Genomic DNA, 25,174 nt, shown 5'->3' on the forward strand with positions numbered 1-25,174 from the left:
ACTGATATATTTCATGCAATTTACGTAGTGATCATGTAGCATGTCGTGATAGTTGTTGAATTCAAAAGCATTGTAGTTGTAGGCGAAGGAGGTAATTTAAAATCCTCCTCTTAAACTACGTCACAAGTAAAGTCTCCAAGCAGAAGTTCGGACCTGTCTATTTTTTGTTTGGACGCCTCTTTAAGCGTTTATTCTGGGCTTTCTAATTTGTACTGTTTTTTTCTTACCACCGGCCTATCAAAACGCCTAAAAGTTGGTTTAAAAAAGCCCGAGCCGAACCTCTGCTTGGAGAGCACGTCACATGGACATTCTAATTTTATGTCTCTCATTAGATGAATTCATGACAGTTGCCAACATGAGGCAGGAGTTCCTTAGGATGCGCAGTACCAACAGCCATCTCAAGGATAGCGTCCGTGTCTTAGTAAGTACTGATCTACACAAACGTTTTTGATATGCTCCATTTATGGGGGCAGTCCGTATGACTTGCGTATAGACACAATTTTAGCTCAGGCAAATTTTGAGGCCCACAAAGTATAATATTTTCGGTTAGATAACCGGCCTTCTTGATGGTGGGTCTTCCCTGCAAATTTCACCTAAACTAAACCAATAAAATGTCATAAAATCATAAGGACCTGAATGTACACATCCGTGTTACTGATCCCTATCTACTTTATACCTACGATCTAACGTTGTATCTAGTTCCGTTAAGGGGAGTGAAAATCCACTGGACGTCTAATTAACTATGTTCTTTGCTTTTTTTAGGTATTCTCGATTCCCTTGTGCAGCAGCTCTGTCAGAAAGTAAATGTTTGCACCGTTTTGATGGCCATACACATATGTTGAGCACAGTTTACACATAGCACATAGACTTTTGAATCATTAGTACGGAATACGTCTTGCCAAAGTTCGTGTGTGGCCGGAAGATGCTCCGTGCGCTGCTCTAAACATATTGAGTAGTGATTGGGTAGTTTGTCGCTAGCAACGTTAAACAGGTTTGACGAAATGCTAATTTTACCTGGGGTAAAGCAAGGAAATCCGAAGGAAAGAGAAAAGAAAAAAACAAAAGGTGAATTGAAAAGGAGGTGGAAATAGACTACCAGATTAGATTAGTTCCTCTGGTTTGTTTCGTAATCTTTTATTAAATCTTTCTCCTTCACAGAACGACAACAACATGAAAATGAGGCAAGAGGCTCATCATCAGAAGTTGGTGAGTAGTTAGTTCCGGACAAACGTGTGATACATAGTTACAGCATAGTTACAATACACGTCTTTCCGGCTGTAAACACACATAGCGTTATATAGCTATTGAAACCAAAACCCGTGGCCACTGCAAGTAAATTTAATGAAAGAAGACGAAAAAAGACAAAGTTGACAACATGCCACCGCATTGGTGCCACGTTTATTATCTAACCTCTACTACTATGCGGTCATAGGTCATGTTCCTCAGTAGTGTCACTTCTACAAGTACAATCCAGGCTACCACACGGTATATCCGCCGTACGCCACACGACAAATGACGCAAATATCAAAACATGATATCAGAAGCGTTTAATTATCAACATACAACGATCCAACCAAATGTTTTAAATGTTATCTCCATTAGGAGTGTTCATTAAAAAAATCAAAAATATGTAATCCTAACGACCTATAGCTAGATCACATTATGTACAGTCGTGATATGCTTAACGTAGTAAGAATATGTGCTGTTTTCCTTTCCCATCGATAGATGATGACGTCCATGATGAAAGACCATGAGAACATTGTGTCTATGAAAGAGGAGGTAAGTAGCATTGTCCGGGGTGTGTGGGTATGTAAGAAATCTATGTCTAACTTTGAACATGGCAAATAAGCGTGTATTTGATGCCTTCAGCTGTATGTGTGTGCGTGTGTATGTGTGCGCGCGCGCGTGTGTGCGTGTATGTGTGTGCGTGTATGTGCATATGTGTGTGTCTGTGTGTGCGTGCATGTGTGTGCGTGGATGTCTATATGTGTGTGTCTATATGTGTGTGTATACTTTAGAACCTCAGGGTGGTTTGTAATGATATTTGATATGTGGATAGGTGTTGGGAAGACAAAGGTGCTGCAGAATGTCTTTTTTTTGTATCCTTTGATCTGGACCTGCTATGCTATGGTACTGATTGTCAGATAACCATCCGGGAAGTAGCCCGCCCCTATGTTCGCTTCTGCTCATAGAATAATGGAATAGCAGAGAAGCGACTGTATATCGTGTATAATAAAAGTCGGAGCGATAAGCGACAGTCTATAGTGTATACTGAACTACTAGTACTATCCGGATGGTACCAAGGATTAGATAGCTTCTTATAAAAGGAATAAGTGGTTTTGCCCCTAGCAGCTTCCTCTGGAACTGCAGGGACGTTTTGTAAGAATATCTTAAGGAGGATATCTTAACAAAGAAACAACGAATTTGATGTTTGCTTATTGACCAGGAGATCAGAGTGATCAGGATGAAGGCTACAGCTCGCAGCGTCGCACAGGACGTGATTTCACGAGTAAGTACCAATCTGATATTCGCAATTAAATGAGCTTTACAATAGCAAATGAATGAATTTTATTGCTCAACAATCGCACAGGGTACAATGTATGACAACCAATAACAAATAGCTATACAGACAATAGTACTAAGAGGCTACATACAAAACAAAACAACAAAACATTATCAATAACAGTACAGTTATGTATAACAGCACAGTTAAGTATGATTAATCTGGTCTCGCATTTGGAATACATTATAAAGAAACTACATGATTTGACAGATGACTCAACTATTCACGTAGATAAAGAACGTTTTGTACATTTTTGTACGTTTTGTGCTTTTGCTGTCTTTTAGATCTTACTTATGCTTAAGATTACAATTATGAAAGCAAGAAAGCAAGGGTCACATAAGTTCGCTTTTGGTCGCTGTGGCGTTGATTAGTGATCGCCGGCTAGTAGTAATACCCTGTCACATTATCCACGATATTCGGGCGTATCGGTGGAAGATTTTTAAGATCGACAGAGGGTTGCGCGTATTTTTACCTGAAAACCGTCCCTGTCACATATAAGCCAGACTTTGTTCCTTGTGCAATTGTTGTGCAATAAAATTATTACTATAAGCGAGGCTTGGGCGATTGCCGCAGAATCGTCGTCCGATCGATTTTCACCAAATGTGACAGGGGTATAACTTGGCCTCACTGGCATTTTGTGTCAAACAAGGACCATTTCATGATCGTTAACAGCACAAAACAAAAGTTTATTCTATAGAACAAATGTGTAATTTCACATAACAATTGTGGTAGATTATGAGCACCTAGCTATTGAACGTGCAGAATAGCTAATACAGATACATCCGGGGTAACACAAAAGTTTTAAACATATTTTTTTAGCAGACAATCTACCAATGAACGCCATCTTTCTTGCACTAATCGCAGTATCGTTGAATGTTCACAGTCTCTGAATACCATCATCAAAGAGCAACAGGACACCGCGAGTTTGACAGAGGAGCTGCTTCTGGAAACTAGCGTAGGTTGAAAAAACTTCATCCTCTAGATGTTTTGTTTTGTTTGTAATGTATACAAGGTAAACTGCCTTATGGCGTAACACACCACATTTTTGTATTAAAGAGTAGTATGCTGTATATATATAGTAGTATAGGCTGTATATCAGAGCAGATACATTTGATACGCTCAACCTGATAAGAACAACAATTTTCGATAAGTGTGGTGGGTTCTTTAACGTACTTGAGGTGTGGCTCTCCTCAAACACGGGACCTCCATTTGACGTCCTATCCGAGGGATGTTCCTAACCGGTACTCTTTTCACTTACTATATGAACATCAAAAATCACTAAACTTCCCCAGGGACCATGGTAAGAAAGAGTCAACACTATTTTAGAACTGGACATTCTACTTTTGGTACATTGATGTTTCGTATACAGAGTATGAAACGTATCAAAACATTTTCTATTCAAAGACTTATGCATAACTCATATTCGTACCACCACTTGTACATTATGGAAAATTAAATATATGATAAGACACTTAAACGCATGAATGATAAATGAATAGAAAACGTAAAACCATTTGAAATTCGCATTTTTTTCTTTCTGACGCAATATTATTGTTTATTTCTTTCACTCGGTTCAGAACGACTTGACAAGTAGCAGGGCGGAAGCAGCAAAGCTTCGAGAGGAGGTAGGGGTTGTCTTAAGTTTGTAACAGACGTCTTCTCTCTCGTATCAAGCGCTTTAGACACCACTCTGCACCGACGTAACAAGAACTCACTGCCGCATCGTACCTGGATGTATATAAGAATAGCCATCTATATGTTTAACCCAAAATGTACATGCGCTTGCGTCTCCCGGAATTGTGCACAATTTGTTTCAATGGGTTGTTTGAAATATTCAACAATAACATAACGCATTTTATACATTGCGCCCATCAAGCAAATGGATATGATTTTCAAAACATCAATGTTGATGATTGTTAGTAAGTAATTGTTGAATATAGTCAAGATTTCACGACAAACAGGAGTCGTAAAATGTTGTTCTGTAACAGTGGTGTTCAAGTACCGCCTACCGTCCTTGCCAAGGAGCTCTGAGCATTTGTGGCGACAGCGATAGCGGTACTGATTTGTAATCCGCCGACCCTGGTTCGATCCCTGGTATCGGCATGTTTAAGAAACCTTTCTGTTCTTACTCGCCCCTCTGGATTTCTACAGTTCTATATCTTTCTTCAGCCTTCTTATTGCAATTATTCCACTACAGCTAAATACCCTTAAAGCTGAGATTTTAAAGAGAGAGGACGACTTGTGTCAAAGGGAAGAGTTGTACGAGAAACAGAAGAGGAGTCTACAGAAGATACACCTTAAGGAGGTGCAGGTCAGTGTCAATTTTGAAGTGCAGTTTCCCATCTTCTTGTCCATTCGTCTCCTTAAAGAACTAAATAAAAGTGGTTAACAATTTTACAAGAAGAAAAGAAGTAAAATAGCAAGTATAGATGAGGTAGATTAAGAGCATTTGAACATGTAGGATATCTAAGAACACATACATTTATCAACGTTATCAAGTTCAAGCAAGTACTTTTAGCAGGAAACGTTGACTTATATACTGTCTACAAATTAACACGCCATCATTCTTGCGCTAATCGTAGTACGGTCGAATGTTCACAGGCCCTGACAGAAGGTTTCGAACAAGAGATTCAGGAGAGGAATAAGAGAGAAAGGTTTTTGCAAGAGATGATTGCAAGAAAGAATGCGGAAATTAAGGAAGTGAAGAAGGAAATGGTTACCATGAATGACATTCATGAGGAGGAGGTTAAGGTCAGTGTCAATGTTTGAATCGCAAATTTTCCCCTCATCATTCAGAATGAAATAAAGGTGATAAACAACCAAGTCTTCATCAGCAGATATAATGTATTCTCAGTCTTTACAATGTGACCATGTTTACTTTGCATATGATTTCAAGATATCACAACAACTTGTGTAAATTTCCTGCGCTTATACACTCGTAGTATACTTCTTAACACGTTGTAGTAGTTTTATTATTGTTTCTCATATTATTTCATCATTGTGGCTGTCATATTTCATGTTGGTTACGTTGCTATGGACATCCTGTCTGAAAGCAAAGAATAAAGTTCCAAGTGCTAAGTTCCAAGCTAAACACGTTTCAGTTATCAGAAAACTTAGGTAAATTCTTGGAGGGTTTCTTCTTCAAGTTAATTAAAACAGAGGACTGTACCGAACTTTGCATAAGAGAGGACTGGCACGAGAAGCACTGGCAAATGGGATGTATAGTTAAGCGGCTGCTACTGTATTATTGCCTACCAATTACCACCATGCATCTTTCTGGGACTCATCGCAGTAACCGTTGAATGTTCACAGGCACTGAAGGAATCTTTCCTGCAGGTAACCAAAGATAGGGATGACAAAGAAAGGCTGCTCCAGCAGACAATTCTTCTGAAAAACGAAGAAGTCGCTTCACTAAGAAAAGATATGACAGCATCAAAGGACATCCATGAGGAGGAGGTAAAGGTCAGTGTCAATGTTTGAATTGCAATTTTTTTCCCTCATCATAAGAATGAAATAAAAGTGATAAATATCCAAGTCTTCATCAGCAGATCTAACGCATTCTCAGCCTTTACAACGTGACCATGTTTACTGTGCACATGAGTTCAAGTTATCACAACAACTTAGGTAAATTTCTGTCTATGTTTACTACGATCAAAAGCTTGTAGTATACTGCTTATAAGTTACGGTTATCAGAACGACTTAGGAAATTTACGGAAGATTTCGCTTTCAAGAAAGATAGATGAAGCAAAGATGACTGTATCAAACTTTGCATGAGAGGACGGACACATGTTTGTTCAATTTACGGTCGGACGATTTAATGACACAATGAAAAATCAATGGCAAGCTCTCGTGAAACTGTATCAAAACTGTCTTCCAGTAATTAAAAAAAAAGTGAACTCAAAGCTGCTATTAGAACAACTAGATTCCTGGAAGATTTCGCATTCACGGAAAGATAGTTAGTACTTGAATGAAGCAAGAAAGGCGCACATCTATGTAACAAAAAAAACAACAACTCAACTTTGCCCAGTTTACCGTCAGACGACTTTGACTCAAAGGCTTTGTATGTGTAAGGCCATGTTGATTTGATTGTATGGATGACATCCTCTGGGAATCCCAAAACTGATGCGAACGTGCGAATAAAGAAAATGGCCAAAATATTTTATTTGTGAAAATTGTACTGACGAAAACTGATGCGCGCGCGGATGTCATCCATATAATACAATACACGTGGCCTTACAAGCATCAAACATTAACAGGATCTATCCGAGACTGATCAAAGTGTCGTCACACAGGAGCTCCAACAGACCGTCCACTTGGACTCTTTATTCGTGAAAGACCTTATGACAGTCTCATCCAAGATCGAGAGTGAGGAACTAGAGGTCAGTGCCGATGTTTGATTTGACATGTGCTCTTCATATCCATATTTCTCTTGTTGCCTGATTTTAGTCCGTCTATGAGCATTCACAAGGGCCTTTTCCACACTAATCAAATTATCGTGGCGTGTTCACAGAGGGTGAGAAAAGACAAGGAGACCCTGGAGTATGAGCACAACCTGACTAAGGCCAGGCTAGAAGAGTCTGAGGTAGGTTGGCATTGGAAGAGTAAGCATGATATGTGCCTTCGACATGGCCAAGCAATAAAGCTAAGGGCGTGGTGGTGGTGGTGGGGGGGGTGTTGGACGATGGTACACAAAGTTTTGCCTGCACGTAAAGTTCTATGGCGTGTCTGCGTGCGTGCTCCAAAATCCGTCGGATTCCCCACGAGTTCGCGCGGAGGCGGTACTTATCATTTACGGATCCCCAAAGATTGCCCACGTTTTGGCACTTAGACAACACGTACATGTATTTGCACGTACGGCGGTTTGTGCCCTTAGATCCAGAAAAACAGTAGACGTTCCAATCCATGTAGATCGTCTCTACTCGTAACTATGTACAAGGAGGTTGAAGCATATCTAACTATAACCTCCTTGATTTGAATAAAACTCTGTCTGGCCATGGGCAAGCTAGGGTCATTTTATAGTCAGAGGGCAAAAACGTGGTGACAAGTGTTTTGAAATTATCAAAACTTCAAGATTACGGTAAAACGACTTGCTCTTTTCGCCTTAGTAGACGTTCTGTAGTATTAAGTCTCGCGGCTTCAGTCAGTCACTCTTTTACTCTGTGAGCATCTGACTGGACAGCGCCTCTCGTGCCCCATGCGGCCAATGCTAGTATGGCAGGCTGTCCTACAGAATGCACAGCGGTCTAAAAACACATTTTGTTTAGTAAGATTACGTCTAAATGGTAACGGAGAAATACAGTTTAAAAAAATCACAGTCAAGTCAAGTCAAAGATTATTGCACAACGATTGTACCAGGTATAATATATGTTATATTCTGCCTAAGGCCACAGCAAGTAAACTTCATGGATGACATCCTCTGCAGACTGCAAAAATAGTGCGATAGGGCGAAAAAAACAAGATGGGTGAAAAAAACAACAAGATGGCTACATTTAAAAAAAAGACACCATAAAGTTGTGATGACTGTTGTAAAAAGAATTAAAGGGACAAAACATGGTATCAGAGCCAACAAGGTATTTAGTCCTGTATTTAAGACATGTACTGGTGTGGCAAAAGTGACAATAGTGTGGTAGACTGGCATCACCAACAAAGTTGGAAACCACTCTTCCTCTAGCTTCCATATAGGTGTCACTTTTAAAACTATCCAATAAGTTTCATTTCTACAACTACAGTCCTGGGTACCTATAAGTACAAATATATTGGCCGTCCCAAGAAAATTTTTTTTCTTAAATAAGGCAAAAATTAATGTGCGCGCTGATGTCATCCTTAAAACTTACTTGTTGTGGCCTAACGTAGGTACAACAAAGGGGCACTGGCCCAGGAACAAACCTGTCAAAATTAACGAATTTAGAATATTCAAAAAAGAATATCGTTCACATTTTCTGTGGTCAATCATGCATTTGTTTCCCCACATATGGCTCAGACAAAGCTGGAAAGCCTGGAGAAAGACGGGGAGAGGCTCTTGTCTGAGGTAAGACATGCTTCCGTTTTCCTCCTTGTAGTTGTAGATGCCAAACTCGGCCTGGTAGACGAACTACCCCTTAACATCAGACTCCTGAATCTACTGTCTCTATGAATGCCTGTAAAAAGCTGTTCTAGTATATTATCACTCCCAACTCGTCCTGGTAGACGCTCTACCACTTAACATCAGACTCCTGAAACTACTGTGACAGTCTCTATTGATACCTTTAAAAGCTGTCCTAGTTTATTATCACTTCCTTACCACCAACATTCGACCCACTGTAAATGCACGAACTGCACAATTCTTTTTAATATTCCATTCAGATATTTCATTTCACTATCATTTCTATGGTGTATTATCAAATTGCCGTTTCTGTTACCGATGATATTTGTTGTTATAATCATTGTTGTTAATATCATCATTGTTACCATTATCATTCTTATCGTTGTTATTGTTTGTTAGCAACGACATATCATTTTTTTTAAGTAGTAGATGCTTGTATCAATAGTTGTTAATTTCAATGTTTAACCGGTTGTAAATGTTGTGACGTAACAAACAAAATCAACACATCGTGACCAAAAACACGGACGATGTAAACTGTTAACGTGTCGTCCAATCTTTTAGTTAGTCAGACGTCTTTTTCATAATTGGTTTTCCGGCAGCTCAACTCCATGAAGACTACGCTCCTGAAGTCATGGGTGGACCGCAATAATGAAACGAAGGTCAGTGTCAATGTTTGATTTGGTTTTTCTTGTCCGGCCTTTCCCCATAGTTACATACAGCCTCTTTTCTCACATTTTCATTCATTTTCATTTTGTACATAGTGACTATCTGCCATGTGCAGGACCTTCTTTGGACTGTAAATGTTCAATGTTTAAAATTTGACCTCTCCACTTTGCGTAGATAATGGAGGACCGGCTGTATTCGGTGAAGGCCGAAAGGGAAATCTTTAAGGCAAGTAGCCACCACTTCAGTCTACAACATTGGAACAGAGCCAAACCAGATGTAAACAAGCACTATTGCACACTGACCAAACCACCGACCTACTTTACAAGTTCAAATGTTAAAGCCAAACATTTTAAGCTCACTGTAGTGTTTGTAAATTTTTTTTGTAATTCTTTCAAATCTGAGGACATCTATTCTTTTATTTAATAATTTCCAAGCCATCTTCATGCTGACAAGGTAATACCTGTCGAGACAATGTACATTTTATCTCATTAAGATGTCACGTCACGGTGGTGGTCTGATCACACATGGTCTACATTCTAGGTACTGGCCACTGCAAAGAGGAATAAAGAAGACGAGGAAGAGCAGATCACTTCAAATGAACACATGGAAAGGGTAACAGTGATTTTTCATCTTATGAAACTAATATCTGTTTGAAGTAGATAATTAACGGAATGTATACATTAAGCTTTATTTAGGAAGACGAAAATCAACATCAAATAAAAATCAAGAAGCATCTTTGCATGTAGATACAGCGTTTGGTTTGTAACTGTAGTTTATGTCCTGTCAATCAATATTGAAAAAGTCGTGACAATTCATATCCTTAGTTTGATATGTGTATTATGTGTTTGTATATACAGTCAAGACATCATCACCAAGAACAGGCTAGGTACATGGGCCAAGCCTGGCAAGAGGCGACAAGCGGTCCCTGTTACTTCTACACTCCTGACCGGAATCATCATCACCATCCGGGCTAAAATGTGTACATAACATTAGCTTCTATTATTGAAATATTTTTTACTTGATTGTCGCGGTAGTTTTACTGTAGTTCTACATTTCGTAATGACGTCACCGAATACTGTTGTCCGTGCCTAACCACTATCTCATAGTAAAATAATTTCTACCGTCCATCAAAATTAGTTCATTGCATAGAAGTGGTCACCTTGTCCTGCATTGTATGAATCCGTTAAAATAATTGGAGTTAGGAAGACAATGTTTCTCTTGTTTTCAAGAGCGTCTTGGATATAAGTCTTGCTATAACAGACACCTAAGGAAATACAGGGAGATATTCAGAGTTCAAGTTTGTCAGTGTCAAAATTTACATTTGTCTAAACACATGTTCTCAGAAGGTAGTGTTTGAAGTTTGCAGAACAATATTGTAGCACAAAAACACATGGTGCAATGATCTCGCTGTGGACAAACCATTATAGATACCTACAAAGGCATTATTTACATCACAGTTTCGAATTCTGCCTTTCGTGAATTAGTAGCCTTGTTGGTACATTAAATCTGTTTCAGATCTGTAGATTTAAAGAATGTAATGTATACGGCTCTAAGCCATTCGTTGGTATGAAGGTATATGTTCCGTAACAACGATTGTCGATGTAATATCATGCTGTTTCAAGGGTCAGAAAATAAACTCTATTGTCGGTTTTGACTTTCTTCAAGTGTGATATCAGTTGAACACGCAGTACAACTAGTTACGTGTATGTTGCGTTATCTTACTAATAGGCAACTTTGCTGAAATCTAATGCGTAATAGATATTGCATCATGGGTGAATCAAATCTAGTTACATTTTACTTATATCAAAGATTCATCGCAACTACTTTATTCATGAATTTCAACTGTTTAATGGACTAATGAATTCAACATACTTTAAATGACTATAGGCCGTTCCACTGCCATGGGAGTATCTTTACCTTAGCAACGGTTACCATAGAAACACGCTAGTCACTCTCAAAGATAAGAAAATAAAGCCTCTCCGGCTGATGGTGACTTTCACTTGGTTTTAAGTATTACTGAAGTTAAGCTTCTTTGTTTTCAATTCGGTGCATAATTGCCTCATTTGCATAAATTTGCATTAAGAGCCCTAGACGTCCCGCCTGGACCTATGGAGAAGGCCCTGCAGGCCTGTTACGGTTAATGTTTGGATAATCGGCGCCTCATGGTTCTTTATCTCTGTCTGCTCAATTGGAAAGGGTAAAGGGCAAATGACGCATCACTTTCAACGTGAAAGCGGAAGTGAGCCGTTTCATCAGTTTCCCACCCAAACACGCAGCGTCTTAAAAAAAGGTACTACCCATTAAGTTATATAAATTTTTCTATAGTATTTGATGTCATTTTACAGCAGATTATGAGTAATGTGAACTCAAACCTGAACACTTGAAACTGTCACGGACGAATGGTGGTGTGCATCGTCAACAGCGATCTGCGGCTTTTCTGTGAGGCTGTGTACGTTTGTGAGTCCTGCCTATTTCTAAGGTAATGACGAGGTTTCTGTCAGTGCATAACTGTCTATAATGTTGCGAGTCTGTAAGAAACTTCGCGAAGTGGACGCCAAGAGTAAGAGACTCGGACTGGTGAGTACGGAGACAGATTACCTCCGTGCCCTGCAGGACGCCATGGCGAACATGGACAGGTGTGTGGAGGTGGAGGTGCTCAAATCTCTGGGTGACGTGAACTTGGAAAAGGGGAGATTCGAAAAGAGCCTGGAGAAGTTTGACAGGGCCATGGTACTGTACAGGACAGCACTGATACGGTGTGAGGACGCAGAAGTGGGAGAAAGTCTCGACTATCGTTACCACTATGCAGAGAAATTAAAGCTAGGAAAGCGATCAACGGGTTCGAGTAGTTATAACCCCCTTACTAACGAGAAGAAAATGTATTCGCTCACCAAAGTATCGGAGAAGTCCCTACAACTGGACCGAAGATTGAAAGGTAGAGACAACAGAGGTTCTGTGCTGATTGAATATACCAAGTTAGTGATAGAAGGAATCGTAAACGGTGACACTATGTTAGAGACGGAAGCGATCAAGAGTCTGGGTGACGTGTATCTGAAAAGAGGAACAGAAACTCAAAACACAACAAATCTGACCAAGGCCACTGCTCTGTACAACACTGCACTAGAACGATGTATTGGGTTTCAAGGCAAAGCGACACTCATTCACCACTTACTCTACACGGCAAGAATCAGGCAAGAATGTACCAGAATTCAGGAGGTACGCTTTTCTTTTGTTATGTTTTGAGGTTTAAAGTAGCTAAATGTGCCACTATGTGGGCTGTGGGCTTGTTTCCAATGTGCCTGTATGTGATAAAATAGATTGAGGAAATTCAATGTTGTTCAAACAGTGAAGACGATTGCTTCTTTCAGAAGATCTTGAGTTATATATGTAAACTACGAGGTACAGCAACGTTTGTGTGGTTCTATCATGCAATTATAGTTAAAGACGTCTAGCCACGTAACCGCAAGTACTAATATTTGTCGTGTATTAGGCTCTGAGCAGTGACATTTTGTTATCATTATTATGAATCCCATTTGAACCATACTAAGATATGCAATTTGTGTTTCATTCCCTCCATGAAAAATTGAGGTATAGTTTTTGGTGTGTCTGTCTGTCTGTATGTCCGGATATTTGTGGTCAGCATAACTTTAGAACCTCTAGATGGATTGTTATGCTATTTGGTATGTGGGTAGGTGTTAAGAACACAAAGGTCAAGGTCGATTTTGGGCCCCTGGTGTGTGACCTTGGTACTGCAGGTGAACTTTTTTTTTTGGTGATTTTGACCTGAACATGCTATGGTTTTAATTTTTTGATGGCAGATAGCTTGTGATGTAAGGAAGAAAGTATATAGGTTTGGGCCCCCAATGGTTTGCTCTGGAACTGCAGGGGCAATATTATCAAAATCTTCCATGGAGCATAACGGAACATAGGAACGATGGATTTCCATGATATTTAGCATGTAGGTATGTTTAGCAGGGATGTACATAATTAAGCGCAAATTATGCAAATGTGGATTTAATTTGCATACTTAATGAGGAAATCTATATTTCCAGTATTTGCCATTATAGGGCTTAGTGTGTAGGTCCTGGCCCTGTAAAGGACGTATAAATCCTGTTGTCCATACCTAGCAGAACTTTTTCTGTGAAGTTTAATAGATAAATAAATAAATAAATACATATCCTAGTAACATTTGTAGTTTGTTACAGGTGGAAGATTAGCGGATACTAATTAATGCAAATTAGTCCCTAATTTGCGTGATTAATTTGAAAGTGTCATAATTAATAGTACATGTAGTAAAAAATTGGACTGTCAACATTGTGACCTGTGTAAGTTATTTAAAGGTATTTAACCAAGCATACATTATGCAGATGCAAGTTATTTGCATAATCAGAATATTTCATGGAGGTATGGGGTATCCGAATTCTTGTTTAACATGCATGTGTTGAAGCTGTAGAAAGCCTTCACTTTTTTTTATACAAGGACAAATTTTGACGCTAAGATAACCACTGGATTCTGTCCTTCTGTATGTTGGTATTGAAGAATCAAAATCACAGAGCACAACAACGGGGTCATGTGCAACGGGACTTTCCAATGACGTCACCCGACACGGATGCCATATTAGTTGACGCAAAGAGTCAACCGTCTACTAGTAGGTAAGCACATGATTGGAAATTATGTCAGAATTGGTGCTGGACAAGAAGAAATAGATGCAAATTTTCGATAGACCGTTACAATAGTTTAGATGAATATTGACAAACAATGAAACTTGTTTAAGAAGACCACCAATGTAAAGTGGTCGTTTTAGACACGTGGTCTTCTTATGCAAAGAAAGAAAAATTGCCAAAATAGGACAGACACAATGATTTCAAAGTTAATGGTCTTTAAAATAGTTTAATTCCACGAACCTGTACATGTCCTTTAAACTATTGACAAGCGTGTATTCATGCATGGTTAAGATGCATATAGTATTGTTATACCAACTGAAGTAAATTGAAACGTTTCCAAAATTTAGAGCTTTTCTTTCCAATTTTCATAGCTTATCGGCAGCACGACAGAAAAATGAATGGTTCATTTCAACGATGTTACCCAAGAAAATAATGTGTGTGAGTTTTTTTCCACTTCTGGTGCGGGTCTTAAAGTCTCAACAATGCCTAGAAGGCGAAAATTTGCCGAGAAAAACAAGTTTAAACCCACCGACGCTTCTAAACATGACTCATCATGTTGACAAATGGACGCTTCACTAGAAGCAAGGGTGAGCAGTTTCTCAAAAAGACACACAGACACCTTTTATTCTGTAACAAAATGTGTTATAAAGTCATAAAGATATTTCATATCTGTTACGTTTACTCCAAACAAGCTCTGTGAGAATAAATTTTCATTTTGTAAGGTTTAATGTAGAGTACAATAACAACGCACGCAACATTTCTACCTACACTCCAGTGGACTTTCCCAATGACACCGTTTGACCTCTTGGGCGCCATGTTTAATTTTTCGCTCGGCGCGATAAGGTCTCAGAACACAGTTTTTCGCCTATGGGGATTTACGTGGTTTGACTTTTTCTTCTACAAGGAGCTTGCCAGACCACATTCTACCGTTCTGAGTGATTGGGGTTGGGGGGTTGTCTTTTTTAGGGCGGAAAGGGGGGGGGGGGGTCGAGCGGGCTTTAGACCGCACTAAGTCCTATACTTAAGCATAGGGAGCGGTCTTGGCGGCCGTTGCCATGGTAACCGAAAATGTTACAGTTCAAGTCAGCCGAGGTCAATTCCTAACATATCGGTCGAATTTAATGTGCTTGTCCGTCCCTGGGGAATTCACGATGTGGATGAAACCAACTTGACATTGGATTTCTTTACATTCATACAATAAAACTAGTCAAGATATAAACCTGTACTAAGTTTTAGAACAGAAATCCAAATGGTTCCTGAGATATGCCCAACTTTGCACTTCGGCGCCTAGCACAGGTGACGGCCCTGTACAAGGACTATCTGTGGGGCCGCTAATTGGTCTCATTATCTCAACAAATTTAATATTCTGGTTGACTTTTTCTTCTACAAGGAGCTTGCCAGACCACATTCTACCGTTCTGAGTGATTGGGGTTGAGGATTTGTCTTTTTTAGGGCGGAAAAGGGGGGGGGAGGGGTCGAGCGGGCTTTAGACCGCACTAAGTCCTATACTTAAGCATAGGGAGCGGTCTTGGCGGCCGTTGCCATGGTAACGGCGGGTCAGACGGTACCGAAAATGTTACAGTTCAAGTCAGCCAAAACACAAGCCAATTTTAGCGATATTTCTCGCGAGTTATCATCAAATATCGACAGTCGCTACAGTCTTGAAAATGACGCAGTCGTCTGCGGCATGTTTTGGTCGCCAAAACACAAGCCGATTTTAGCGGATTTCCCGCCAGATATCATCAAAAATCGAGGCCACTACACACTTGAAAATGAAGCGGTCGTCTTCGGCAACATTTCGGTCGCGGGCGGACCGGATTTGGCGTGGTCGCGGTCACAGAAGACAGGTGGTCGCTTTGGCCACGTTGCTTAATGCTTGTGTCTATGGGGGAAAATCGGGACCGGCCAAATGCGGTTGTCATAGGCCGATGGTCGTCTTACGGACGTGGTCGCTTACACAAGTTTCACTGTAGTTTCATTGTAAGTCAGACACCAATTTCTTTCTTGGATTCGTGTTATATATCCATTATATATTCCACAATTCCATTTCCTGAAAGTAACACTTTTTTTAACATGCACTTCAAATTAATCTGGCCAGGAAAACCACCGTTTTACGTATACTTTGGATGTAATTAAGACGTTGAGGTGAATCTTGATATATCAATAGTATCTATGGCCCAGTACTGTCAATGGTAAACCTCAAATGGTGTTACACACTTTGGGTACCTACTGGCTGCAAAATACACCCGATATTATTATATAGAACATGTAACATTTTCACCACTTCAGGTCCTACGAGGAGTACCTGATTACAGGAGACCGCGCACTGGCTGATGGGAAGCTTGGCGTGGCGGAACAGAACTTTGCGTCTGCTCTGAAACTGATTCATGGTACATCATTTTATCCCCTTTGATTATGTCAATGAAAAAGAAAAATTTTCAACTTCAGGAAATTGATAAAGGCATCCTTGACAAAATGTGATAACTCTTCGAATCAGAAAACTCATGTCGAAGGAATTTCATTATTAGAATCTTCATTCACCAAACAAGTCATATCAAAAGCTATCTCTACTTTATAAAATTGCTACTAGAAATTTAGAAAATCCATCCTCATTCGACATTTCTTTATAGCTATTACATTAGTTGCATGATTCTGACAAACTAATGCATATCCAATGTACATACAGTTCCTAACCAACCCGATTGGTGTAAGGAGGCCGAATGTCTATGCAGACTGGGTGACGTCTACGTCCAGCGAGGCAAAACAACTAAAGAAGGTAGGAAATTCACACAGGCAGCAGCTCTGTATAACGCAGCCATGGCCAGAAGAGGCGAGAATAAGCACGACATGATGAGACGCCTGCAAGATATAGAGCATTGGTTTCTCCAGTACACGGCTAATGTGGACACCAGCTGCAGACCAATACCCGCTGATTTGGCCACACGTCATAGAATCAAGTTAGACGACATGCGCATGCGTACTAAGACACAACTAGACGCCATTGATCAGCAACATAACCCGTACCAATACGAAGAAGATGATCCAGTCATGATAACAGTCGAGGCTGAGAGAGCTGAAGCTGTGAAGGCTTTATCTAAGAACATCGCCCAGGATAGACAGAAATTCATCCAATACCTCGTTGATGAATGCATTGCCACACTCGGTCCACCTCCATGTAAGTACGCTTTCATTGGGTTAGGCTCACAGGCAACAGAACTGGTCACACCCTACTCTGACCTGGAGTTCGCCATTCTGATTGAGGACGGGAAAGACAATGACGACACAAGGAGTTACTTCATCAACCTCACACACTACCTGCACTTGAAAGTCATCAACCTCGGAGAGACCATCCTCCCAGCCATGGCTATCCCGTCACTGAACGATTTTCAATCCGACGACCCGAGGAAAGCCTGGTTCTTCGACTCTGTCACACCTCGTGGATTTGCCTTCGACGGCTTCATGCCTTGGGCCAGTAAGACTCCATTTGGTAGATATCAGACGAAGACCAAACCTCCCATTAGCCTTATCCAAACCCCAGCCGGAATGGCAAAGTTTCAGCGGCTAGAAGTTTCCATAGCAGAAGGGTACCACCTGTCCGACATCCTCAGGCGCTGTACTTTCCTAACTGGGGAAGAAACTCTAGTGGACGAGTATATGAGAAAACTAAACGAAATCACGACGGATGATCTACTGTCACATTTCCAATCCCGTCTGTCTGCTATGCAAACCTTGCTGGAGAACAGAGAGCAGTTTTCCACCTTCGAGCCTACCGGCCAACTGTTAAATGTCAAGAAAGACATCTATCGTTTTCCAGGCATAGCCTTAGAGGTAATAGCTCTCTGCTGTCAGATCAGTTTTGCCAGCACGTGGGATGTTATAGATAAATTAAAGAATATGGAAAGGTTCACTGAAATGAATGCCACCCACCTTACGGTACTGACTAGCATCTCGGCCGAGCTCCGGTTGAGAACATACATGGCCAACGGGGGGCAGAGAGACAACATGTCCCCTCTTGTCGAAATGGAATTCCAGCAAAAGATGCAAAAAGTGCCTGACACTACACTGAGGTCGGTATTCCACATCCAAGACACAAATGTTCTGTTTCGATACTACTGCAGAGCGATTCCTTTGAAGAAATGTATACTAGACATAGTTAAGGACAATTTGGAACTCCGACCAAAAAGGGTATTAAAAAGGACAATCATCGATACCTCCCATGAATGTAAAGGTCGAATAGCGGGAAAGTTGTGTCTGTTTGATCGGTCAATACGTCATTTGGAAGCAGCATTAACAGATGCCGGTAGCGATAACATCAAACGTTCAGAAATACTAAAGGAATTGGGAACCCTTTCGTACTCCTTTGGCGATGTTACCAAAGGAATTAGACTTTTGGAAGAGTCACTTAGTGCATCTAAAAGTACCTATGGAGACTACACGGCACATCCAGTCATTGCAGCGTCCCTGAACAACCTGGGATCAGCATGGACTGAACTCGGTGATCATAAGAAAGCAATTAGCTACCACGAACGGTCTCTGTCGATGACGAAAGCTATCTTTGGAGACAAAGAACATCCGGACATTGCCATGTCACTTCTCAACCTGGGAGTTTCTTGGAGTAAACTCGGTGATCATAAGAAAGCAATCAGCTATTACGAACAGTCACTAACGATACTGAAAACTGCATGTGGAGACAAAACGACACATCTGGGCATTGCTAAGGCAATAGGCAACCTGGGATCATCTTGGCGTAAACTCGGCGATCCCAAGAAAGCAATCAAGTACTTCGAAGAGGCGCTAACGAGGAAGAAAACTATCTATGGAGACAACACGGCACATCGGGACATTTCCACGTCACTAAACAACCTGGGATCATGTTGGGCTAACCTCGGTGACTATAAAAAAGCCATAAGCTATTTCGAACACGCAATATCTATGCTGAGAACTATCTACAGAGACAACACGCCGCATCCGGACATTGCCACGTCACTATATAACTTGGGTACATCTTGGAAGTATCTCGGCGATCACAAAAAAGCAATTGACAACTTCCAACAATCAATATCCATGCTGAGAACTATCTATGGAGACAACATGGCACATGCTTACATTGCCGAGTCACTTAGCAACTTAGGTTGTTCTTGGAGTCAACTCGGCGATCAGAAGAAAGCAATCAGCTACTACGAACAATCACTAACGATGATGAAAACTATCTATGGAGTCAACACGGCACATCCGGACATCAAAAACTTATTTCGCAACCTTGGGTTGTCTTGGAGTATTCTCGGCAATCATAGGAAAGCAATCAGCTACTACGAACAGTCACTAACTATGATGAAAACTCTCTATGGAGTCAACACGGCACATCCGTTCATTGCTGCTTCACTTAACTTAATGGGTTTGTCTTGGAGCAATCTCTGCGATCACAAGAAAGCAATCAGATACTACGAACAGTCACTAACAATGAGTAAAACTATTCATGGAGCCAACACCGCTCAACCTGACATTGTCTGGTCTCTTCGTAATCTGGGGTTAGCTTGGAGTAAACTCGGCGATTACAAGAAAGCAATCAGCTACTGTGAACAGGCAATGAAAATGTGCCAAACTATGGAAACTGTCTATGGCGACAAAGCGACACATCCAGATATTTCCAGGACACTTCACAGCCTGCAGTTAGCATGGACCAAAATTAGAGATCATAAGAGTGCGATGGAGTAGATGCAACAGTTGCTTAGTTCCCTTCACACCCGAAGTCCTACACGACTCTAATTCATTCTCCAAAGATGTTTTGGTAGATCAGGATGACAAGTAAACAACTGGTAAAAACGTATGTGGCAGCATAGAGACCACAGCATGCACTACAACCTGTCTTACTAAATGAGTCGATGTTCCCTGTAAACTCCAGAAACTGTTTCTGTCATTTTTCTGTCCTAGAAGATTATTGCTTTCTACGCCGTAAAAGAATTGTAGGCCAAGCATGAAACTTCTGCTATTTGCAAGCATAGCGCATGTATCAATTTGAGTTAGGAAATGTAAACTGATAGTTATATGGTGTGTTGAATGTTTCAACTCGGCACAAAAAGTTTGGAATATCGATTTCGGTTGATCATATTTTCGTTGTTTTTTTCCATCAATTTCAATGTATTATGTATCAATAGAAAGCTTGTGTAATTTTCTTTTCAATGGCATCAAATTCATTATCACTGTTAACTCATAGAACGCGCACTAGGCCTGCTTTCGTGAGTGGGTCACCAAAAAAGGTGCCCCAATTTCCCCGTTTCTGTTTAACACTGTATCGCTCGGTTGTTATGGCCGCGGGGGAGAGAATAACACCCATTGTCCATCAAACAATGGATAGTGAGTGTCCGTCAATTTCGGGTTGTTAAATAGTGGCAATACATTACAAAGACAGGCTTTGAAAGGTTTTCTTTAAATGATAAGTGTGCAGCACTCATTTTGAGAGCTGGTCTGTTTAAATCCTGGTTTAACAGAATGACTGCGAAAGGTTTCAATATCAACACGACTTTCGTACACAATGTTATAACATTACATATATTTTACAATGCACTACAATAAAGCCGAGATGGCATTTTTCAAACCCTAGTACGAGTTGTGAGCTATATAGTAGAGCTTACAATAGGTGGGGCTAAATCGCAAGGGTCTGGAGCGAGCTGCCATTCGGCGCCACTCAGGTGACCTCAATACGACAGATGTATATAGAACTATGTATCCTTTTAAAAATAATGTGTTTTATTTGCAAAATTATGCCGTAAGGCTAATAGCATGTTCAGTCTCAAAGACTTAAAGAGTAGAAGTTTTTTATATGATGCACAAAAGTAACAATGATGGATGGTTTCTGTTAAGTTAGAATTTTTGTATGACATTGTGTCACACTTCAAGTTGATGTTATCTCTGTGCTTAGCCATATTAAAGATTAAAAAAATGTTATTGTATACTAGTGCTTAGTAGCTTACAGCGTATACCCCCATGCAGACCCTCTTTTGTTATTGGGTGGGCCGACAACTCACTCTTTGCAGCCAGGGGCTGAATTGCGAGGAGCTTACAATAGGCGGGGCTAAATCACAAGGGTTTGGAGCGAGCTGCCATTCGGCGCCACTCAGGTGACCTCAATACGACAGTAATTGCCCCAGGTGCGGCCAAGGTACTGTAGGTTTTGAACCGCTCACACCGCACCATCGCACACGTGGCGGGTTCTTTAACGTGCCCGGGGTATGGCTCTCCCCAGACACGGGACCTCCATTTAACGTCCTATCCGAGGGACGACTCATTTTCACTTGAGTAAAGTGAAGAAAGTTCGTGTAAAGTGCCTTTCCCAAGGGCACAACATCGGCAGCACGGCAGGCGGATTCGATCCCGCAACCTCTCGGTCACGAGGCGAACACAATACCACTGTGCCACGCGGTCCCACTTAAGACTGGACAGGGTTTTCCGCATTCCGGACTGGACAGGTTTTTCCGAAAACCCCACGCATGCAGAATATACAAAATAAGAATTATGTACAGATAATCAAAAGGCTAAAAAGAAGAAAACTATTCAAATATATATGAAAACGGTGGTAGTTAAAACCTAACGTAATAGAAGGCAAGTGCTAGTTAGGCCACAGCAAGTAAATTTTATGGATGACATCAGCGCGCGCATTAATTTTCGCCTTATTTCAGAAAAAAACAAGCCTTTTTTTCTTCTGCTGGGATGGTTAACATGACGATAAAGTACCAAAATGAGCAAATATATTGTGTTGTAGCCTAATAATTGCACTTGTAGAAGTGACACTTGCGAGGTACCCAGGACTGTAGTTGTAGAAATGAAACTTATTGTATAGTTGTAAAAGTGACACCAATATGGAAGCTATGAGTGTGGCTACCAACTTTGTTGGTGATGCCAATCTACCACACCTATGTCACTTTTACCACACCAGTACATGTCTTAAATACAGGAATGAATGCCTTGTTGGCTCTGATACCATGTTTTGTTCCTTTAATTCTTATTACAACAGTCATCACAACTTTATGGTGCCTATTTTTTAAAATGTAGCCATCTTGTTTGTTTTTTTCACCCATCTTGTTTTTTTTCGCCCTATCGCACTATTTTTGCAGTCCGCAGAGGATGTCATCCATAAAATCTACTTGCTGTGGCCTTAATAGATGTGTTCAAACCTATAACATAGTAGCAGCGTTACTGAGGTTCTATGAAACTGAGAAAAATGATGTAAATGATAAAACCATTATGATTCATTACAATATGAACTTGAAGTAAACCATATGATAACGGTATTCGTGTGTGGATACACTGAATGTTGTCTTGAAAATCTAGTGGGGAAAATATCATTTCACAGTTTTTAAATCAAAATTTGAAATATCAGTTAACGTAATAAGAAAATGACTCTGTCGTCTGCTGTGATTCCATTCCATTGATACTGTAGCTAGCCAGACATGTGGAGGTCCCCTGCAAAGAGTAATCAGAGAGTGGCTTTATGTTCGTGGTTTTCGCGGTGACCACTTCACCGCGAACTTAAAAACATCGCGAACATTCTTTCCATGAGTATGAGACTGCAGTCTATGGCACTTCCTCGAACACTCAATTTTCCCGCTACGTAGAGTAATCAATTTCTCGTACATGCCTGTCAGCAATTACATATTCGATATATGTTACGGTGGGTTACCAAAGTTCACTTCTGTTAAAGTCAGGCGAAAATCACTGCTGATGTCATCAATAAAAGTTAACTAACTGAAATTACAACAATAATTTTACAGCGTATATACGCATAGGGTCTTTTCCTCAACCATATACGGTAAAGCATATAACGTTTAGTAATCCCTGGGTGGTAAGGTCAGGAGAGAAAGTCACAATTCTTCAGTGCTCCTTACATTTAGCCTTTTTAGTTTTGGTGGGATGTTTTCCTAGGATTACACTGGTTTTGGACTAAATCTGTCCTAAGATTTTAAAACCAGCTGGGCAAATCCCCGTCAGGTCAAATAGATCGGCAGAAAAATACGACCCGAAACCAAACCTACCCACTTTTAGCTTTATAAATCCATCCGCACTGACCGCTTCACTCAAGACAAGTGTCTCTCTACACCCGAATAATCGACGAACAACCAAATCATCGGATACAATCTATTCGCTGTCCAATCCACCTTGGAACTGCCAAATTGGCGCCATTGTTAAATTTGCAAAGATGAATGTCTCTATCTTGTATGTTTGTTCTTTTCTTTTGCTGGGGACTAATTTGGACAGTGACGTCATCGAAAGTTGTAACATGTGACCTTAATACCCGGAAAGACAGTTACTTACCACTTTGTAAACCGTCCGGTGTCGGTAGCCGCTATGGATCCGCTACACCGACAAGCTATCCTGGACTGCTCTGACGACATTGCCCGTGATATGAACCCAAGCTTGGTCCTGCGGTACAGCACGGTCCACTGGAGGGACGGCGACCCGGGGTTCATCCGGGCCAAGGCGAGAACAGAGGGGCCACACTGCGGCGCCAGGGCGCTCCTGGACAAACTGTTGGGTACGTTTAGGCTACAGAAACTTTTGAACAATTTTCAAGCTACATTAAAAATCAACTGTAATCTGAAACTCTTATCAGACGTTCGTAACCGGTAAATTCTGCCGTACCTGTTAAAAATCTACGGTACTCGGTAATTTCCACCGTACCCGTTTAAAATCTATATATACCGACCTTCGTACGACGAAAATTAATGGGTACGGCGAGAAAAAAGTTGGGGAGCTTCATGGTGAAAATTGCAACTTTAAATGTTACAGATTTACCGTATGACGGCTTTGACGACTTTGTTAAAAACTTGAGGGAAGTTCCATATCATCACCTTGTCAGTCAACTACTAGAGAGTCGGACACGTCTTCACACAGCTGTGAGGAGAGGAGAGATAAGGAAGAAAGATCTTGGACGGCGCCCGCAAGGTGGTTGACGTTTTTTCGCCTGTTTGCAGCACATTTGCTAATCATTTGCTGTTAATATAAATTCTAAGACCGTTGATTATGGCATGTCTCCTTATGTCCCCTCAATACCACATAAGTTTTAAACTATTTGCTCCCTTCATACACTTGTTCGTTTGTTTCTGCTTGGTATCAAAGACCGATGACTGTGGGTAGGGGCAAGATGAGTTACCCCAATTCTTCTGTTTGCTGCCAGTAAATATTTGAAAGCTGACGACCTCTTCTGTACTTTGTAGCCGGACTTTGTAGCACGATGTCGCATGACTCTTTCATATGTGACGTTTGCTATCCAAACAGATCAAAGATCTGGTAACCCTGCCGAAGGCTGGACTCGGCTGATGACGAAACCTAGTTTCTTTACCTTCTCTATAGTAAGATGTGTTTGTAAGGCGACGATTAAACCATTAGGTGGAATGGCCTTTACATTCAATAATGTCATGACCTTCATGAATGATTTTGAATAAACTTTATGGACGGTTATTACACTAAATGTGTTTTGCAGATGTCACAAAGTGGTCCATGAAACGACTAGGTGCCGTTAGTATGCTCCTCATGATCGTAACGTTGGTGATCTGTACCTGGATGGTCACTGTTTACTACACTGGCGGAATGAATGGTGAGTGTCCCAACGTTGAAGACTATTTAGCCACATATCATTAAGGCCCTCTCATCACCAGAACGCGATTTCTGAGCGACTGTACATAGACCAAATTTCGATTGGTTTGACCTTTGACCTAATAATTAAAATTTGATGTAAAGTATGATAAAAACACAACACAACGCCCAATTAAATCCCCGACAAATCGTCCTTTACGAGGGGCGTGCAATAAGTAATGGTCCTGACCCACTTCCAGTTGTCTGATCTAAATGAAATTTTGTATGTGTAATAATTCATGTGAGCAAGTAGAATATCAGTGTTCGGACAAGTGTGTTGGTGGGTGCACTATCGCCCAGTGTTTGGTTAAGGTAACGATGTATTTGGTGACAGGATTGCATTCCTTTCATCACACCAGTAATAAAGATATGAATCTGTTGCAGACTCATCCTTGGTGGTCATCTTTCCAACGAATATGAAGAATTGCGTGGGACGGGAAGACTTCTTCGGCAAGATCGATGTGTGTCTTGAACAGAACCGGACCTGCCTCATCAGAGGGCTGGGCGGAGTCGGGAAGACATCATTGGCTATTGAGTACGGGCACAGGTGTGCGGGGAGGTACCCTGGTG

General features: G+C 40.8%; 2 protein-coding genes across 6 annotated transcripts in view; one reads left to right on the top strand and one right to left on the bottom strand.

Annotated features, from left to right (window-relative positions):
* The window catches only part of LOC118426514 (coiled-coil domain-containing protein 157-like), a 1,184,186-nt gene that overhangs the window by 634,044 nt on the left and 524,968 nt on the right, over positions 1–25,174 (bottom strand). The gene's annotated exons all lie outside the window — the stretch shown is intronic.
* Positions 1–25,174, top strand: part of LOC118426528 (myosin heavy chain-like) — a 137,274-nt gene that overhangs the window by 87,565 nt on the left and 24,535 nt on the right. Inside the window, exons 1-16 of one of the 4 annotated variants that reach the window (XM_035836006.1) lie at positions 74–421; positions 1,159–1,206; positions 1,726–1,779; positions 2,447–2,509; positions 3,447–3,518; positions 4,141–4,188; positions 4,761–4,874; positions 5,165–5,314; positions 5,876–6,025; positions 6,856–6,942; positions 7,074–7,145; positions 8,544–8,591; positions 9,245–9,304; positions 9,486–9,536; positions 9,852–9,923; positions 10,169–10,965. The exons of 1 other annotated variant lie outside the window; for it this stretch is intronic. In XM_035836006.1, coding sequence (XP_035691899.1) covers positions 302–421; positions 1,159–1,206; positions 1,726–1,779; positions 2,447–2,509; positions 3,447–3,518; positions 4,141–4,188; positions 4,761–4,874; positions 5,165–5,314; positions 5,876–6,025; positions 6,856–6,942; positions 7,074–7,145; positions 8,544–8,591; positions 9,245–9,304; positions 9,486–9,536; positions 9,852–9,923; positions 10,169–10,285 — 1,326 coding nt within the window. In that variant the 5' untranslated portion in view covers positions 74–301 and the 3' untranslated portion in view covers positions 10,286–10,965. Of the gene's footprint in view, positions 1–73; positions 422–1,158; positions 1,207–1,725; positions 1,780–2,446; positions 2,510–3,446; positions 3,519–4,140; positions 4,189–4,760; positions 4,875–5,164; positions 5,315–5,875; positions 6,026–6,855; positions 6,943–7,073; positions 7,146–8,543; positions 8,592–9,244; positions 9,305–9,485; positions 9,537–9,851; positions 9,924–10,168; positions 10,966–25,174 lie in introns of those variants that run through there. 2 more of the 4 variants (XM_035835997.1, XM_035835998.1) reach the window with 2 other exon arrangements.

The sequence above is a fragment of the Branchiostoma floridae genome, chromosome 11 (assembly GCF_000003815.2).
Source record: "Branchiostoma floridae strain S238N-H82 chromosome 11, Bfl_VNyyK, whole genome shotgun sequence".
In the NCBI taxonomy this organism is placed as follows: domain Eukaryota; kingdom Metazoa; phylum Chordata; class Leptocardii; order Amphioxiformes; family Branchiostomatidae; genus Branchiostoma; species Branchiostoma floridae.